The sequence below is a fragment of the Callithrix jacchus genome, chromosome 8 (genome assembly GCF_049354715.1).
Source record: "Callithrix jacchus isolate 240 chromosome 8, calJac240_pri, whole genome shotgun sequence".
NCBI lineage: Eukaryota > Metazoa > Chordata > Mammalia > Primates > Cebidae > Callithrix > Callithrix jacchus.
Genome location: NC_133509.1, coordinates 95,555,712 through 95,576,494, shown reverse-complemented (window position 1 = coordinate 95,576,494; position 20,783 = coordinate 95,555,712). Strand labels below are relative to the sequence as shown.

The window sequence follows — 20,783 nt, the reverse complement described above, 5'->3', positions numbered from 1 at the left end:
CTTCCAGCCAATGGCTGAGTGAAGCAAGAATACTAATGTACTTCCCAAGTTGGGTGATATGAGACTTCTCGGCCAGAAAACTTTGGCACAAGAACTCCCCAGTCACCTTGCCAAACTTTCCTTAGAAATATACTGTAGTCTGAGATGCTTCTATGTAACCTTAATTCTTTCTTAACTTGGGGTCAAACCTATATCACAGCTTGATGACTCTCTTAGTCTTCTATAGCTCCCATTTCATTTTCTCACACAGGCATTTTTCCCTAATACATTTTTTGCACATTTAAACACATGTTGGCATCTGCTTCTCTGAGGACTCCAACTGTTGCAAGATGTCAAAATTTTGCAGGTGTAACTAAAAAAATTCTTAAAAGAAAATGTATAACATTCATATCTATAATTTAAAAATTGGAAAGACCTCAAATCAATAATCTAAGTTTCTTTCTCGGGATCCTTAGGGTGAAGCTTTTCCAGCCGAAAACCTCTGTGACTGGCAGCACCTTTGCCCAAGTTTTGCTTGGGCCTGCTAGGCTCATACACCCACTCAGCCTGATAGGCTGTGTGCAGCTCATGCCACTGGCCCAGATCCCACGCCTGCTAAAGGCGAGCAAGTGCAGGGTCTGGCAACTGCACACAGCCAGACATACCAGCTGCTGCAGCAGGAGGGGCAGCTCCAGGCACTTGCTCCATGCAAGCCTGAGGCTGGATCAGATATATCACAAGTGGCTTCCACTGCAGGCACCCATGTCTGGACAAGAGTAACATGGTAGCACTGGAAAGCTTGGAGATACAGAAACCACAGAGCCCCAAAGAGGGTGTCACAGATCTGGCTCCAGGAGCCCCCAGGCTAGGTTCCCTGAAGGGCTGCAGCAATTCTCTCCTTCTCATTGCCCCGAAACATGGAGAGCAGGGGGATGTATTTCAGCCCTGTTTATGTTACAGCTCTTTCAGTCCCACCATTCACCAGGTCCAGAGTTCTTATGCCACATCCAGGAAGAATGAGGTATGTGGGCACAGAAAGGCAGAGAGGAGCTTTATTGAGCAAAAGAACAGCTCTCAGGAAACCGGAAGCGAGTAGCTTCTCTCCACAGGTCATCCAGACAAGTATAAACCTCTCAGCAGAGAGAAGACCCAGAGTGGGTAGCTCCTTTACACAGTTGGTAGTCCCAATGTCTGTTTGAGTCTGGCTGGGTCTGGGATTTTTATGGGCTCAGAAGTAAGTAAGTGCATGCTGATTGGTCCATAGGTAACCACAGGCAAGCTCAGACAGAGCACGTTAAGTTCTCACTCTGGGGCTGCTGATTCCACTTAGAACTGACAGCCCAGACCCCAGGCTTCAGACTATTCCTGGCTTGAAGGCGAGGTTTCACTAGGGACCCAAGCCTTTCCACCCAGGAGCCTATCTGCCTCCTGCACCATCAATCATATTGTCCAGGGCACCCACTCTGTTCATGGGAGGGACACCTACAGGCACACACAGAACCACACTCAGGAACCCCCTCGGCCTCCCTCCCATGCTTCTCATTACCCAAAGTACAGAGGGGAATGAGGTGGCAGGGGGTTGGCATGTCAGTGCTGCCCCAAGCATGGGCACACCCCAAGCACGGGCACATACCATCAGGCTGACAGAGTGCCCAGGTTTGGCCACAACATTGCTTTACCCTGGAACGAGCTTGGGGAGCAGGAAGAGACCAGGCAGCAGAAGTACATACTTCTGAACCTGGAGGGGAAGTGGGGCTTCTGAAGCCCCTGAGAATGCAGGAATGTCTGGGTCCACAGTCACAGGTTAATGGCTACAGCTGCCACCAAGAGCATGGGGCTCCTGCCCTGTCAACTCAGAAGCGGCAGGACTCCCACCCGTTCCTGACTCCCACTGGCTTCATGTAGGGGGCAGACCCAGCCACACCTTCCGCCACTGCAGCTGGTATCTTTGCAATAACTGCTGCTGCCATCCCTTCCACCTTTAGAAACTGGAAAAAAAGCAAATTAAATCTTAATTAAAGAGAATAAAAGAAATAATGAAGACCAAATATAAATGCAAAGGAATACAGACTAACAGGAAGAAAAAAATCAGGGCTCAGCATAGTGGCTTACGTCTGTAATCCCAGCACTTTGCAGGCAGGATTGCTTGATCTCAGGAGTTTGAGACTAGCCTGAGCAAAATAAGGAGATCCTATTACTCCTTAAAAATAAAAAATCACCAGATGTGGTGGTACACTCCTATAGTCCCAACTACTTAGGAGGCTGAGGCAGGATAACTGCTTGAGCCAGGGAGGTGGAACCTCCAGTTAGCAGTGATCGCTCCCACTGCCTTCCAGCCTAGATGAAAAAGTGAGATTCTGTCTCCAAAAAAAAAAAAAAAAAAATCAATGAAAGCAAAAACTGGAAACTGAATCTCTGAACAGATCAAGAAAACTGTGAAACCGCTAGACATGCTGATCAGAGGGGGGAAAAGTGAGAGGATATAAATTACTAATATCAGAAATAAAAGAGGAACATTACTAGAGATTCCTGTAAGAATTTCCCAACTTATAAAGACTATGGGTCTTCCATATGTTTGTTAGAAGTCCATTATTAAAAATTCTCAATCTCAAGAACCATATTAAAATGCTTGGTTAACCCAAAGAATCTTATTTAAATCGTATAGATAAAACCTCTTTGTCCCTTTAAGACTATTTAACACCTCTGAGCTCAATATCCTAAGAGTCATAAGTTCTAGACCACAATGAGACCAAAAGGAAACAGACAGCCAAGTAGGGACTCAGTGGAGGCTCCAAACTACCATGGCAGCATCAAGGAAAGGCTCTGATTAAAAGGAACAAAAGCGGGCAAAATGGCTGAACAGGAACAACTCCAGTCTGCAGCTCCCAGCAAGATCAATGCAGAAGACATTGCTTTTCCAATTGAGGTACCTGGCTCATCTCACTGGGACTGGATAGACGGTAGGTGTAGCCCATGGAGGGCAAGCCAAAGCAGGGTGTGGCATTGCCTCACCCAGGAAGCGCAAGGGGTCAGGGAACTCCCTCCCATAGCCAAGGGAAGGTGTCAGGGACTATTGTGTGAGGAATGGTGTACTATGGCCCAGATACTATACCACAACTCACAGACCAGGAGATTCCCTTGGGTGCCCATGCCACCAGGGCCCTGGTTTCAACCACAAAACTGGGCAGCCATTTGGGCAGACACCAAGCTAGGAGGAGTTTTTTTTTTTTCATATGCCAGTGGCATCTGGAATGACATCAAGACTTCCCTGGAAAGGGGGCTGAAGCCAGGGAGCCAAGTGGTCTAGCTCAGCAGATCCCATCCCCACAGAGCACACTAAGCAAAGAGTCAATGGCCTGAAATTCTCATTACCAGCACAGCAGTCTAAGTCAAAGACCTGGGATACTTGAACTTGTTAGGGGAGGGGCGTCCACCATAATTGAGGCTTGAGTAGGCAGTTTTCCCCTCACAGCATAAGCAAAGCCTCCAAGAAGTTCGAATTGGGCAGAGCACACCACAGTGCTGCGAACCTGCTGTAGCCAGACTGCCTCTCTGGATTTCTCCTCTCTGGGCAAGGCATATCTGAAAGAAACGCAGCAACTCCAGTCAGGGACTTATAGACCAAACTCCCATCTCCCTGGGACAGAGCACCTAGGGGAAGGGGCAGTTATGGGCACAGCTGCAGCAGATTTAAATGTTCCTGGAGGCTGGCTCTGAAGAGAGCAGCAGATCTCCCAGCACAGCACTCGAGATCTGCTAAGAGACAGACTGCCTCCTCAAGCAGCTTCTTGATATGGATGCCTCCTGACTCGGAGACACTTCTCAGCAGGGGTCAACAGACACTTCATGCAGCAGAGCTCAGGCTGGCATCAGGCAGCTGCCCCTCCGGAACAAAGCTTCCAGAGGAAGAATCAGGCAGCAATCTTTGCTGTTCTGCAGTCTCCACTAGTGATACTCAGGCAAACAGGGTCTGGAGTGAACCTTCAGCAAACTCTAGCATACCTGTAGCAAAGGGGCCTGTTAGACAAAAAACTAACGAATAGAAAGAAATAGTATCAACATCAACAAAAAGGACATCCACACAAGAAACCTATCGAAAGGTCACCAACATCAAAGACCAAAGGTAGATACAACCATGAAGATGAGCAAAAACCAGTGCAAAAATGCTGAAAATTCCAAAAACCAGACAGAACACCTCTTCTCCTCCAAAGGATCACAACTCCTTGCCTGCAAGGAAACAAAACTAGACAGAGAATGAGTTTGACAAATTGACAGAAGTAGGCTTCAGAAGGTGGGTCATGACAAACTCCTCTGAGCTAAAGAAACATGTTCTAACCCAATGCAATGAAGCTAAGAACCTTGAAAAAAGATTACACAAATTGCTAAGTAGAATAACCAGTTTAGAGAAGCACATAAATGACCTGATGGAGCTGAAATACACAGCACAAGAACTTTGTGAAGCATACACAAATATCAATAGCCAAATCGATCAAGCCAAAGAAAGAATATCAGAGATTAAAGATCAACGTAATGAAATAAAGTGTGAAGACAAGATTAGAGAAAAAAGAATGAAAAGGAATAAACAAAGCCTCCAAGAAATATGGGACTATGTGAAAAGACCAAATCTACATTTCATTGGCATCTCTGAAAGTGATGGGGAGAATGAAACCAAGTTGGAAAACACTCTTGAGGATATTATCCAGGAGAACTTCCCCACCTTAGAAAGACAGGCCAACATTCAAATTCAGGAACTACAAAGAACACCACAAAGATACTCCTCGAAAAGAGCAACCACAAGACACATAATCGTCATATTAACCAAGGCTGAAATAAGGAAAACATGTTAAGGGCAGCCAAAGAGAAAGATCGGGTTACACACAGATCTCTGCAGAAACCTTACAAGCCAGAAGAGAGCAGGGGTCAATATTCAACAATCTTACAGAAAAGAATTTTCAACACAGAATTTCATATCCAGCCAAACTAAGCTTCACAAGCGAAGGATAAATAAAATCCTTTAAAGAAAAGCAAATACTGAGAGATTTTGTCAACATTAGGCATGCCTTACAAGAGCTCCTCAAGGAAGCACTAAATATGGGAAGGAAAAATTGGTACCAGCCACTGGAAAAACATACCAAATTGTAAAGACCATCTACACTATGAAGAAACTGCATCAACTAATGGGCAAAATAACCAGCCAGCATCATAATGACAGGATCAAATTCACTCATAATAATATTAACCTTAAACATAAATGGGCTAAATGCCCCAATTAAAAGACACAGACTGGCAAGCTGGATAAAGAATCAAAACCCATCGGTGTGCTGTATTTAGGAGACGTATCTCACATGCAAAGACGCACATAGGCTCAAAATAAGGGGATGAAGGAGTATTTACCAAGCAAAATGGAACATAAAAAAAAATTAGGGGTTGAAATCCTAGTCTCTGATAAAATAAACTTTAAAGGAACAAAGATTTTTTTTTTAAAGGGGGGGTATTACGTAATGCTAAAGGGATCAATAGCAACAAGAAGATCTAACTATCCTAAATATATATGCACCCAATACAGAAGCATCCAGATTCATAAAGCAAGTTCTTAGAGACCTACAAAGAGACTTCAACTCCGACACAATTAAAGTGGGAGACTGGAACACCCCACTGTCAATATTAGACAGATCAACAACAATGAAAATTAACAAGGATATTCAAGACTTGAACTCACCTCTGAACCAAGTGGCCCTATAGACATCCACAGAACTCTCCACCCCAAATCAACAGAATATACATTCTTCTCAGCACCACATTGCACTTATTCTAAAACTGACCACATAATGGAAGTAAAACACTCCTCAGCAAATGCACGAGAATGGAAATTATTGCAGTTGTCATTTAGGAGCAGGTTGTTGAATGAAATTAAGGCAGAAACAAAGTTCTTTGAAACCAATGAGAACAAAGACAATGTATCAGAATCTCTGAGACACAGCTAAAGCAGTGGTTTGAGGGAAATATATAGCACTAAATGCCCACAGGAGAAAGCGGGAAAGATCTGAAATCAACACCCTAACATCACAATTAAAAGAACTAGGAAAGCAAGAGCAAACAAATTCAAAAGCTAGCAGAAGACAAGAAATAACTAAGATCAGAGCAGAACTGAAGATAGAGACATGAAAAACCCTTCAAAGAAAGAAAAAAAATCAATGAATCCAGGAGCTGGTTTTTGGAAAAGATTAACAAAATAGATAGACCACTAGCCAAACTAATAAAGAAGAAAAGAGAAAAGAATCAAATACACAAAATAAAAAATGATAAAGGAGATATTACCACTGATACCACAGAAATACAAACTACCATCAGAGAATACTATAACATCTCTATGCAGATAAACTAGAAAATCTAGAAGAAATGGATAAATTCCTGGGCACATACAACCTCCCAAGACTAAACCAGAAAGAAGTAGAATCCTTGAATAGACCAATAACAGTTTCTGAAATGGAGGTGGTAATTAATAGACTACCAATCAAAAAAAGCCCAGGACCAGACAGATTCACAGCCGAATTCTTCCAGAGGGACAAAGAGAAGCTAGTACCATTCTCTCTGAAACTACTCCAAACAATAGAAAAAGAGGGACTCCTCCCTAACTTATTTTATAAGGCCGGCATCATCCTCATACCAAAACCTGGCAGAAACACATTAAAAAAAAGAAAATTTCAGGCCAATATCCCTGAGAAACACCAACGCAAAAACCCTCAATAAAATACTAGCAAACTAGCCTGGCACAGTGGGTCACACCTATAATCCCAGCACTTTCAGAGGCCAAGGCAGGCGAATCACAGGGTCAGGAGTTCAAGACCAGACTGACTAAAATGGTGAAACCCCATCTCTACTAAAAATATAAAAATTAGCTGAGTGTGGTAGCACACACCTGTAATCCCAGCTATTCAGGAGGCTAAGGCAGGAGAATCGCTTGAATCTGAGAGGTGGAGGTTGCCGTGAGCCGAGATCACATAAGCTGGGCAAGAGTGAGACTCCATCTCGGGAAAAAAAAAGTACTGGCAACTGAATCCAGTGGCACATCAAAAAGCTTATCCACCACAATCAAGTTGGCTTCATTCCTGGGGTGAAAGGCTGGTTCAACATGATGGTAATCCATCACATAAACAGAACCAATGCCAAAAACCACATGATTATCTCAATAGATGCAGAAATGGCCTTCAAAAACATTCAGTACCCCTTCATGCTAAAAACTCTCAATAAACTAGGTATTGATGGAACATATCTCAAAGTAATAAGCGTTATTTATGACAAACCCACAGCCGATATCATACTAAATGGGCAAAAGCTGGAAGCATTCCCTTTGAAAACTAGCATAAGACAAGAATGCCCTCTCTCACCACTCCTGTTTAACACAGTACTCAAAGTTCTGGCTGGGACAATCAGCCAGGAGAAAGAAATAAAGGATATTCAAACAGGAAGAGAGGAAGTCAAATTATCTCTGTATGCAGAAGACATGACTGTCTATTTAGAAAACCCCATCGTCTCAGCCCAAAAACTTCTTAAGCTGTATAAGCAATTTCAGCAGTCTTAGGATACAAAATCAATGTGCAAAAATCACAAGCATTCCTATACACCACAATAGACAGGCAGAGAGCTAAATCATGAGTAAACACTCATTAACAATTGCTACAAAGAGAATAAAATACCTAGGAATATAACTTACAATGGATGTGAAGGATCTCTTCAAAAAGAACTACAAATCACTGCTCAAGGAAATAAGAAAGGACGCAAAGAAATGGAAATACATTCCATGCTCATGGATAGGAAGAATCAATATCATGAAAATGGCCATACTGCCCAAAGTAATACATAGATTTTTTTAAAATTTTTTTTATTGCATTTTAGGTTTTGGGGTACATGTGCAGAACGTGCAAGATAGTTGCATAGGTACACACATAGCAGTGTGTTTTGCTGCCTTCCTCTCCTTCACCCACATTTGGCATTTCTCCCCAGGCTATCCCTCCCCAGCTTCCCCCAACCTGCTGTCCCTCCCCTATTCCCCCCAATAGACCCCAGTATGTAGTACCCCCTTCCCCATGTCCATGTGTTCTCATTTTTCCTCACCCACCTAAAGTAATTCATAGATTTAATGCTCTCCCCATCAAGGTTCCATTAACTTTCTTCACAGAATTAGAAAAAAGTACTTAAATTTCATATAGAACCAAAAAAGAGCCCATATACCCAAGACAATCCTAAGCAAAAAGAACAAAGCTGGAGGCATCATGCTATCTGACTTCAAACTATACTACAAGGCTACAGAAACCAAAACAGCATGGTACTGGTACTAAAATAGAATTACAGACCAATGAACAGAGCAGAGGCCTCAGAAATAACACCCTACTTCTACAACCATCTGATCTTTTACAAACCTAACAAAAACAAGCAATGGGGAAAGGATTCCCTATTTAATAAATGGTGCTTGGAAAACCAGCTAGCCATATATAGAAAACAGAAACTGGACCCCTTCCTTATACCTTATACAAAAATTAACTCAAGATGAACTAAATACTTAAACCTAAGACCTAAAATCATAAAACTCCAGAGGAAAACCTAGGCAATCCATTCAGGACATAGGTGTGGGTCAACACTTCATGACTAAAATACCAAAAGCAATGGCAACAAAAGCCAAAATTGACCAATGAGATCTAATTAAACTCAAGAGCTTCTGCTCAGCAAAAGAAACTATCATCAGAGTGAACAAGCAACCAACAGAATTGGAAAAATTTTTGCAGTCTATCCATCTGACAAAGGGCTAATATCCAGAATCTACAAGGAACTTAAACAAACTTACAAGAAAAAAAAAAAAAATCCTATCAAAAAGTAGGTGAAGGATATGAACAGAAGGATATGAATGTATTCAGAAGAATACATTTATGGAACCAACAAATATATGAAAAAAAGCTCATCATCACTGGTCATTAGAGAAATGCAAATCAAAACCACAATGAGATACCATCTCATGCCAGTTAGAATGGCAATCATTAAAAAGTCAGGAAACAGATGCTGGAGAGGATGTGCAGAAATAGGAATGCTTTTGTTGGTGGGAGTGTAAATTACTTCAACCATTGTGGAAGACAGTGTGGTGATTCCTCAAGGATCTAGAACCAGAAATATCATTTGACTCAGCAATCCCACTACTGGATATATACTCAAAGGATTATAAATCATTCTACTATAAAGACAGACGCACATGTATGTTTACTGCAGCACTATCCACAACAGCAAAGACTTGGAACCAACCCAAATGCCCAACAATGATAGACTGGATTAAAAAAATGTGGCACATATATATCATGGAATACTATGCAGCTATAAGAAAGGATGAACTCATGTCCTTTGCAGGGACATGGATGAAGCTGGAAATCATCATTCTCAGCAAACTAACACAAGAACAGAAAACCAAACACCACATGTTCTCACTCATAAGTGGGAGGTGAACAATGAGTACACATGGACACAGGGAGGGAAATATCACACACTGGGGCCTGTCAGTGTGTGGGGGATAGGGGAGGGACAGCATTAGGAGAAATACCTAATGCAGATGATGGATTGATGGGTGCAGCAAACTACCATGGCACATGTATACCTATGTAACAAACCTGCACATTCTGCACATGTACCCCAGAACTTAAAGTTGTTTTTTTTTTTTTTAAGAAAAGGGAACAAAAGAAAGCAGGAATACATTCTTAACTCTATCCACCATTAGAAATGGAGGCTGGGAGAAGATGCCAAAAGCTTTCTCATATGGGAGTCTATAGATAAAATATCTAGTAAAAACTACATGGTACAAAATTAACAGTTATAGGTTGCAAACCCGAACTGCATTCACTATTCACTGGTCTATTATAGTTTTTATTTGTTTCTATACCTATTTATACTTAGTAATCTTTATGACCAGACATCCTGAGAGTTTTATAAAATTACTTTACAAAACAATCAGGAACTCTACAAAAAGGTAGAATCTCTTTTTAAAGAGTTGAGTAATTAAAGCTTAAAGAGGTTAAGTGATTGTCCAAGGGCAAACAATTAGTATATATAGTAGAGAAGCCACAATTCAAACCTCTAATAATATTATAAGGACAACCTGTTTTAAATGATTCTGAAATAATAAAACTCAAATTTACAATTTTAATGATGAAGTTATTCACTTAATAAAAATTTTATTTAGTCACATTAAAGTATTCACCAAAGGATTATCTTAAGTTTTAAGAATCTCCATTTCCTTTAAAATAGAATGGAATTGGCCGGGTGCAGTGGCTCATACCTGTACTCCCAGAATTTTGAGGGGCTGAGGAAGATCACCTGAAGTCAGGAATTTGAGACCAGCCTGACCAACGTGGTGAAATCTTGTCTCTAGTAAAAATACAAAAGTTAGCCAGGCATGGTGGCAGGCACCTGTAATCCCAGCCACTCGGGAGGCTGAGACAGGAGAACTGCTTGAACCTGGGATGTGGAGGTTGCAGTGAGCCGAGATCATGCCATTGCACTCCAGCCTGGGCAACAAGAGTGAGACTTTGTCTCAAAAAAAGAAAAAAAAAATAGAATGAAATTAACCAAATTTCTATTTAATTGCATGCAACTCTTCAGGGATATCCATGTGAAAAGCAGAATATAATATAACTTTAGTGAAATAACATAATATCACTGGAGACATTTAAAAGCTAAGAGAAAGTAATCACCTGATACTCACCTAGTTAATTATATGGCATAATAAGAACTCATAAGACTATTACTAATTTGATTTATATTTCAAAACACATTATAGATTCAAAACAAATAACTTTAATACTACATGCATATCACAAGACTTGAGAAAGAGCACATGACTTCTTTCGGTGCTATACTTTGATTTACCACCTAAATGCAAATGATATATTTAAAATAGAATAAATTAATAATACTTGGTCAAGCTTTGTTTTTTGGTTTTTGGCAAATTGGTAAAGTTTTATATATTAAAAATAGAATAAATTAATAATACTTGGTCAAGTTTTGTTTACTGGTTTCTGGCAAATTGGTCAAGTACCTAAGCTGTTTGGCACATAACTGATGACTTAATATAATTGTTTTTCAGATACAAATTGGTATTAATTTTCTATAACTCATATATTTTATCAAGGTTAGATCTTCTAATGAGTTCAGAGGAATATGCAATACTTGAAAGCAAACAACTAAATACTATTTGTTATACTCAGAAAAGGAAATTTATATCACAAATGAGTACTATGCTCCCTTCTGGCTCACCCAGAGATAAAATATTTTTCAATTCTTAAATATCAGGGTTAAAATACTCAGAAAGTTTTCACCTTCAGTAATGCACAGTATGTTCCTTCATACAACTCCCCAAACCAACCACAGACTATCAAAATTACTTAAAAACAATTCTTACATTATCTTTGTGACATCCATAGGTTATCTTTGTGACTTAGTTTCTTTCCAGTTTGCATACAAACAAAATAGAGTGAAGAAGCACCAGATTCTCAGCCTTAGAGTCTTGTTCCTAATTTATGAGATTATCAATGTGCCTTCACTTGTTTCCAAAAGACTAAAATTTACTTGCATAGATATTTATTGACAAATTAACTAGTAATGACTCAAGAAAAGAAAAAAAACTTTGTTCACTGGTTTAACTAAGAATGATGTAATGAAGAATAGTAACCATAACCATATGCTAAGAAACAATAATTAGATTTGAAAAATAAAGAAACAGAAGGCTGCATAATTACATTGATAAGATTTGAATCAAATAGATCAAAATAATTAACACCTGACCAAGAAACAAAGTTTAGCTCTCACTTTAAGAGTTCAAAAGCTATCACCATACAGAGGGCACCAATATATATAAAATTAAGTTTCTGGCTAGGCATGGTGGCTCATGCCTGTAATCCCAGCACTTTGAAAGGGCAGATCACAAGGCCAGGAGTTCAAGACCAGCCTGACAAATATGGTGAAACCCCATCTCTACCAAAAATTAAAAAAAAAAAAATTAGCCAGGCGTGGTATAACACACCTGTAGTCCTAGCTACTTGGGAGGCAGAGGCAGACGAATTGCTTGAACCTGGGAGGCAGAGGTTGCAGTGAGCCAGATCACACCACTGCACAGCAGCCTGGGCAACTAGAGCAAAACTCCGTTTCAAAAAAAAAAAAGAAATAAAGTTTCTCCTATTTACGCATAAAATAAGTAGGCTGGGAACGGTGGCTCATGCCTGTAATGCCAGCACTTTGGGAGGCCGAGGTGCAAATCACAAGGTCAGGAGTTCGAGACCAGTCTGACCAACATGTTGAAACCCTGTTGCAACTAAAAATACAAAAATTAGCCATGTGTAGTGGTGCATGTCTGTAATCCCAGCTACTCAGGAGGCCAAAGCAGCAGAATCACCTCAACTCAGGAGGCAGAGGTTGCAGTAAGCCGAGATCACACCACTGCACACCAGCCCAGGTGACAGAGCAAGACTCTGTGTCAAAAAAACAAAAAAAAAATAGTGATAAGTAGAACTCTCTTAAATACTGAAGTCACAAATTATATAATTTTTAAGACCCTATACCTAACATGGCTCCACCTGCTGAGAGTTTAATTCCTAGAAAACATACTTCAAATAATACATCCGGCACAGCCTATGTGAACATTCCAAATCAAAGTATGTTCACTGACTGACTGAACCGTACCTATGTGAATATATAATAATTAAATCCTCATTTCTTAGTCATTATTTTATGCCCATTTTTAATCCTTCATCTGTATCTAGGTTTATTAAACAAATAAATTCAGTCTTTTCTGTCATATCTCAAAGAATCTGTTTCCAGAAACCTTAATCATATTTAGACATCCTCCCTTGAGTTCCTCTCCAAGTTGAGGACAACTGACTTCATTTTTTTGACTTTCTTTAAGTAGAGCAGATCAGGAAAAGAAAGTTATTATGTTGACTCTTAAATTACCTAGTCCATACAATCAGACCACTATTAGAAACAAAAGCTCAAATCTTAGTTCTCAGAGGACCCTGAATCAGAATGTATAAGTTTATTAATATTTTCATTAATTAAATATAAGATATAATAGAAAGAGAATGAGTTTCAGTGTCATCTTTTAAATGTGACCAAACCCCTCAAAGACTCAGTTTTCACATTTGTAAGAATAGGAGTACCATTTATTTCATGAAGATATAAAAACAGAAAGTAATACCTATTCTAAAAAAGAACTCTCATAGGTCACAAATTCTTAAGCAATGTTTGTATTCTTGCATATCCAGCACCCAGACTGTGCTGGCTTATAGCAAGCATTCAACAAAATCAACCCCTGGGATATAGGTACTTAATGTTACTTTTCCTCCGTCATTTCAGGATTGATTTTTCCAAAGAGTAAAAAATACTTCATAAACATTTAGACTTTCATCTGCATTCTGTATCAGTCTCCATATTCAGTCAACAATCAACACTAATAAATTCACATAAAAACTATGCCATTTAAAATTTTACCTTACCCTTGAACCAACTGTGATTTTTTTTCCAACTTAGCCATTCTAGTGGGTACTTAGTGCCACATTGTGATTTTAATTTGCATATTCTTTCAACAATCACTAATGAGGCTGAGGATTGGCTATTCTGTTTTGAGAAATGCCTGCTCAAGACTCTAGATCACATATATGAGTTACTTATACCTTCTGGATCTAAGCCTTTTAGTAGTTACATGTGTTGTAAATAACTTTTGTCGCTTTGTGACTTGTTTTTCCCCACGCTCTTAAGGGTGTTGTTATTGCTTTACTTTTCTATTATCCATCTGGAATTGATCCAGTGGAGCGGGGGGAGTGTAACATAGGTAATATAATACTTATTCAACAACAATATTCAGCATTTGGTTCGAGGGCATTATAAAATAATTCATTTCTATATCTAACTATGAAAAACAACAAACATTAATGGTAACATTATGATTGCTAATTATTACTATTTACCACATGGCTAGCATACATTGGGCACCAGCTTTACCATTTTATGTATACAATATTCTGAACAATCATATGAAATTAAAAATTTCTCAACTCCCCAAATGAGAAAACAAACTCAGAAGAGTAAAGTAATATCTCACCCATGGAAACATATCTAATAAGGGTAAAGCTGAATTTTAATCCTATTATCCTCATTTTCTTTCCTCTATACTTTACTACCTCCTAATTCGAACATTCTGGTAGTTCCTTATGAGTAGTAGTTTTCTTTACATTATTTCAAGATGTGTTAATACTTCCTACATTTTAAAGTGTGAAAAGGATCATAAATATCTGATACTATTTAACTACCTACATAGCCATGATCATATAAAACTATGTCAAAATATAAAGCCTCTGCCCTCAACAGGTTTATAATCTAATAGCTAGCACACATATGACAAACAAAGTAGGCAATTTTAAAATTCAGAAAACGTAGCTGGATGGGCATTTGGGGAGTAAAATGAATAGATATGTAAAAGGAAAAAGAAAAATATTCATATATTTACAAATCAAAGCTTGGCATTTTTGTATTTATTTCGTTTTTTGTTTTCTTTTTTTTTTTTTTTTTTAGATGGAGTCTTACTCTGTCACTCAGGCTGGAGTACAGTGGCGCAATCTCAGCTCACTGCAACCTCTGCCTCCTGGGTTCAAGCGATTCTCCTGCCTCAGCCTCCCAAGTAGCTGGGATTACAGGTGCCCACCACCATGCCTGGCTAATTTTTATATTTTAAATAGAGATGGGGTTTCGCCATGCTGGCAAAGCTGGTCTCGAACTCCTGACCTCAGGTGATCCACCCACCTCGGCCTCCCAAAGTGCAGGGATTATAGGCATGAACCACCACATCCGGCCCACAAGTACAGTGATTTCTTAGATAGAAAAGGTAATGATGCAAGAAAGAAAATCAAAGGTAATAGAAGTCTTAAATACCACTTAGAGAAAAACATTCAGAAGGAGTCCATAAAGGCAATTAAAGATAGAAATTTTTCTTCCTGTCCAAATCTATATGCCTTGCTGCGGAATGTTAAACATTATTAAAAACAAATAAATTCAGAGTAAGATACAGCTTCAGGCAAAAAGAAAATCTGTGCAAAACATTCCCCTTCCCAAACCCCACCCAAAAGTAATCATTTAAACAGAGAGCACTTTTGCTAACAAGCTCTCAAAGAATTCAGGGACAGCTAAAAAGTGAGCACTTGAAGTAGTGAGTTTTCAATTTTAGAATTTGATCCCTCTGTCACTCTTCAAGGTTTTTGACCTTAAAGCCATGGTATAAGACCCATCTGTTCATCCAATACTTTAAAAGGCAGGGTAGAGAGAGGTTTATTAAATTTGCTTCAAGATAAGCTGAGATTGAAACTTCTTTCATCATTCAAAGTATGCTCCTCAGCCGGGTGCAATGTAATCCCAGCTCTTTGGGAAGCTAAGGCAGGCAGATTGCTTGAGCTCAGGAGTTCCAGAACAACCTAGGCAACATGGTGAAACCCCATCACTATCAAAATTACAAAAAATAGCCAGGTGTGGTCGCACACGCCTGTAATCCCAGCTTCTAGGGAGGATGAGGTGGGAGAATCACTTGAGCCCAGGAGGCAGAGGTTGCGGTGAGTCCAGATTGTGTCATTGCACTCCAGCCTGGTCGACAGAGCAAGGCTCCACTTCAAAAACAAAAAGAATAAGTAAAGTATGCTCCTGCCTGAGCACAATGGCTCACACCTATTATCCCAGTACTTTGGAAGGTTCAGCCTTCCAAAGATTGCTTGTTCCAAGATTGCTTCGGACCAGGAATTCAAGACCAGCCTGGCCAACATAGCTAGACCCTGTCTCTACAAAAAAACAAAACAAACAAAAAGAAGTTTTTCTTAAAAATTAGCCCAGTGTAGTGGCATGAGCCTGTAAAACCGATTACTTGGGAAGCTGAGATAGAAGGATGGCTTGAGCCCAGAAGTTCAAGGCTACAGTGAGCTAGGATCGTGCCACTGCACTCCAACTTAAGGTGACAGAACAAGATCCTGTCTCTAAAAATAAATTAAAAATAAATAAATAAATGTAAAAGTATGCTGCTGAAGCAACTTTGCCACAATAGATATATTTCCTAATCTCCTCAAGGAAATAAATTTTCAGAGTATTTTGTTCATATGATGTCCAGGTTAGCAGATTTATTAATCAGTGATCTTCAAAAGCGTTTACATCTGGCCTTTCCAACTCATTCCATTTTTAAATAAACAGCACATTATGAAGCACAGAGAACTATTCTGTCAAGTTGAAAAAAGGATGTAGAGCTGATGCTTCCTCTCTTTAGGCCAAAGAAAAGGACTGAACTACCTAAGAGGTCTATCTGGGTTATATAAATTTCAAAATGTACCACTGGTAAAAATAAAAAGATAAGAACACAGAAGAGAAGGAATACATAATCTGTAATTCTCATTGGTAAGAGAATGTAAAAATGTGGTAAAGTGATGGAAATTTAGATATATCTATAAAAACAATTTTTTTTGGCTGTACACTGCATCAAATTCTTCTTGACCCAAAGGTGAGTCTCCCAATGGCAAAGCAGAATGCTATGAATTTAAGAAAAATGAGAATAATTTATTCTAAAATTGTTTTGAATAATTACACAGTATAATATTTACTGTACCCACAAGAACACATAAAGTTATATCACAGAACACATTCTGTCCTCCAGAAAGCTCATCTAAAATGATACTGGCATGGAAAATAGCAAATTGCAATACAAGGCAAGGGCTACAATATATAATAAAAGTACATATGAAATGTTAGGGAAGGCATCAGAATATGTAATTACATTCCACACAAAAGAGGGTTCATGAAAATCACACTTGATCAATGCCATAAATTTTAAGTATAGTTTTCATAAGCAGTTAAACATATTCCAAACAGTAAACGCCATAAAGTCACAGAAACTTGAAAGTGCTTCAGGATCTTCATTCTATTAAATGTGAGCCTAATATGTAAGGTTTAGTCATTCATCCAAAAATATTTAATGAAGGTCCTCAGTGTACTAGAGAAAAACGTCATTCTAGGTAGACAGAATTTATACTCTAGCGGTAAAGATAAACATTAAACAATGTAACCATAAGACACTTTCTGATAGTGATATATGTTATAAAGTGTTAAAATGCATAACCTGGGCCAGGCACAATAGCTCACACCTATAATCCTAGCCCTTTGGGAGACCAAGACAGGAGGATCACTTGAGCTAAGGAGTTTGAGACCAGCCTGGGCTAACATAGTGAGACCCTGTCTCTATATTAACATTTTTAAAAACATAACATAATGGGGGTAGGGGCAGGAGAAAGATAGTTTAGATAGAATAGTCAAAAGGTCAGTGTGAATTGAGTGTAAGAAGAAAAGGAGAGTAGGAAAAGCCTTCTCTTAACAGTATCTTTTGTCCGTTTCTAGAAAATGCTATTTCTTTCCTTAGGCCTTCTTTACTGCTCTTTGCCTGCACTTTTGCATGGCTAACTCTATTTTACCACTGATTTCTTAGTACAAATGTCACTTTCTCAGAGGTGAGAAAGTAGATAATTAATATCCTGAATTTTATTCCAAGTGTACTGGGAAGACATAGGAAGATATTAAGCAAGTAGGTGATGATCTGATCTTTTTAATATTGTTTATTTACTATCATTCATTTATCTAGAAAACCACCCAAAAGGCTTATAGACTAGATTATGGGGTACACAGATAAATAGAGAGACCAGGTGGAATGTTACCGCAATAGTCCAGTAAAGAAATGATGGCAACTATCCTAGGATGACAGAGATGGAGAGAAGTGGGTAAATTCAAGATAAATTTTAGAAATAAAGTCAACTTAATACAAAAGTATCTAGATCTTCAAATTTTATAGTCAGCAACTGAAAAAAAAAAAAACAGTTGCAAAAGACTTGGGAGAAATTCCTGTATCTTCTACTTAGACTGTTCATCAGATTTTATTTTAGTATTATATATAACATAAAAGGAAAAGAACTAGAAAACAGGAGCAGTTGATACACATTTGCTAAAGCTGAAGCAACAATAAAATTAAATATGACTTTTTCCATTGGAATCAAAGGAAAGAAATAGTCCTTTGCCTCTTAAAATTAGAGTATTACATCTAATTTTAAAAATACTTTGTTAATGTTTTGAGGCATTCATTCTTGCATACTCATCATGCTCAATTTACAATAGGGGACACATTCCTGAGGTTTGTAGCTACATTGTGCCATCTGAATACTAGACTTCATTCCTGAAAATTACTGAGTTTACTGGTAAAACACCAGTAAACTCCCACCACTTCAATATTGTATGTGATTACCACTAACTTTGAAATGCAGGCATACAATGACAAAAAACAAACAAAAATTTTGCCAACTCTATCATCCTGAATTTTAAAACTATGTATAAAATGAATTTTATGTATGGAAAAGATATGTAAAGATTTAAGAAATAAATTACTATAGCCATCTGTGTTATCAACTTGTTATTATCAATAACAACTAGCCTCAATTATTGAGTGTTTATTATGAGCCAAGTACTATACATACTGTGTATTTTGTTCACATTATTTCTCAACAAGTTTGTGAGATCGGTATTATCATCACCATTTTACAGATGGGAAAAAAAGGCTTATTAGAAAGGCAAATAATTTTGTTCAGAGTTGAACTCAGGTCTGTTTGGATCCAAACTCCAAATCCATTAACCATTACTTTGTAGTGCTGCCACAGTTTTTTAAAATCAGTTTTTAATTGACATAGTTGTACATATTGTGTGGGTACTTTTGATATTTTAATACCTGTATGCATACAATGTATTACAATATGTAATAATCAGATCAGAGTAATTGAGATATCCATAACCTCAAACATTTAACTTTCCTAACCACATTTTTTATGCTACTCTAATGAGACTATTTTAAAAGATAATTATGAACTTGAATGTTGCATTTTTACAGTGACTACATCTTAAACATCTAAATGTTAAACACATGTTAAAATTAATATGCCAAAATAAATATTTTCTAAACAAAAAAAATGTAAAAGTATCAAAAAATATCACTGGCTTATAGAACCTTTCTCTTGAATGCCAAAATACAATATAAAATAAATTTTTAGAGCCCAAATTAATCTATTCATTAGTCGAGAATCTAAAAATGGCTTTTAGATCTTTAAAAAATATATATGTGAAGAAGACTATTTAGAAGAAAACATTAATTGATACATTTGCTTTTCCATTTCATATTTGCAGGTGGTAATTACTCTTCTAATAATATTTATAATTTAAAAAAAAATGTTTTTCTACACTATAAGCTTAAAAATGCAAGTACAGTAAGAAAATCACACCAACCCAATTCACACACAAAGAAATTGTGTTGTATACGTTGAAAATTATTTGTTTCACTTTCCTCATACTGTACCTATCCATATTTCCAGACATCTAAAACTAGATCAGACATTTTTCTTAAACATCTGAACATTTCTGTTTACTACAGAAATTGTGTAACATTATAAAGCATAATCCTTGAAAAAAGATCTTTCAAACAAGCAATTAAAATAAGGCTTACCATTTTGATGCCTGTGGAAAACGTCACTGGTTTTATAGGTTTGGGTTTCTCAAGTTGCATTTCTACTTGGGTAGATCTGTCTTTATGCTGAGCCAAAAGCAGAGCAACAGGAAGATCAGAATTCTCCTGTAAGAATAGTTCAAGTTCAATGTGAAATGTAAAAAGGAACAACTAAAAAGCAACAAGACTTTTATTTTAAATTGTATCTTTTCCATAAGCATTTCATGTCAACTAAATATTCACATTATGGAGAATGCTTTACAAAAAACTATTAACATTCCATAATTAGAAAAGGCTGTTATAGACTCATAAATCAAAATAACCTGCAAACAAGTATTTTTATAAAATCCACATTAAAAGTTCCTATTTCAACTAGCAAGCCAATCACATTTATTAAAACAAAAAAAAAATAAGCTAATCAGAAAAAGAGTAGTACAAAGTACTATAACTTAGATCAGATGTTTATCTAAGACGCATTATTTTTACCAACAAATTTAGAACAGTTTAAAATTGTTTCCCGTTAGATTTCACCTGAGACCATTTGGAAATGATCCTTGTTCTGTTTTACACAATGAAACTATTGTAAGTACAACCAAAAGTATATTTATTTTCCCCTTTACTAACTTACTTTAAAAATTTAAATCTATGTTTTTTAAATTAAGTAACAAAATGATAGCTAAACATTTTAATATCTTATATTAATTCTAAATCAGGGCCACTATTTAAACAAATCCACACAGAGACACATTTTAATACCATAAGCAAATTACTAATTTTTATATGTAGACTTTTATTCATGTAAGAAGTCCTCTTACATGTTGAAAGTGCTGTGGAGCTAAGGTAAACTAAATGATATCCAGACATTTTTCTTTCTGAGTTGCCAGAAATAAGAACCCAAAAACATATGCAGAGGGATGTCAGGAGGGGAGATCTCTCTCTCTCTCTCTCTCTCTCTCTCTCTCTCTCTCTCTCACACACACACACACACATACACACACATACAAACACACACACACACACACACACACACACACACAGATTGAGAACTTTCTGCATCTATAAACAAAGATGAAGGTACAAATACATTTTTATCTCCTATACCAGGATTATGTGCTAAAACAAACATATTGTTCAAAGAGGCTCCAGATGTCAAAATAATGAATACACAGAACTTAATCCTGAAGAAACTCTATTATTAACATTTCATAGTATGAAG

The 20,783-nt window shown here is 37.7% G+C and overlaps 1 protein-coding gene across 2 annotated transcripts in view; it reads right to left on the bottom strand.

Moving 5' to 3' along the window:
• MNAT1 (MNAT1 component of CDK activating kinase) overlaps positions 1-20,783 on the bottom strand; it is a 231,720-nt gene that overhangs the window by 124,295 nt on the left and 86,642 nt on the right. For both annotated transcript variants that reach the window (XM_002753979.7, XM_035260659.3), the window contains exon 6: positions 19,568-19,693. In XM_002753979.7, coding sequence (XP_002754025.1) covers positions 19,568-19,693 — 126 coding nt within the window. The remainder of the gene's footprint in view (positions 1-19,567; positions 19,694-20,783) is intronic.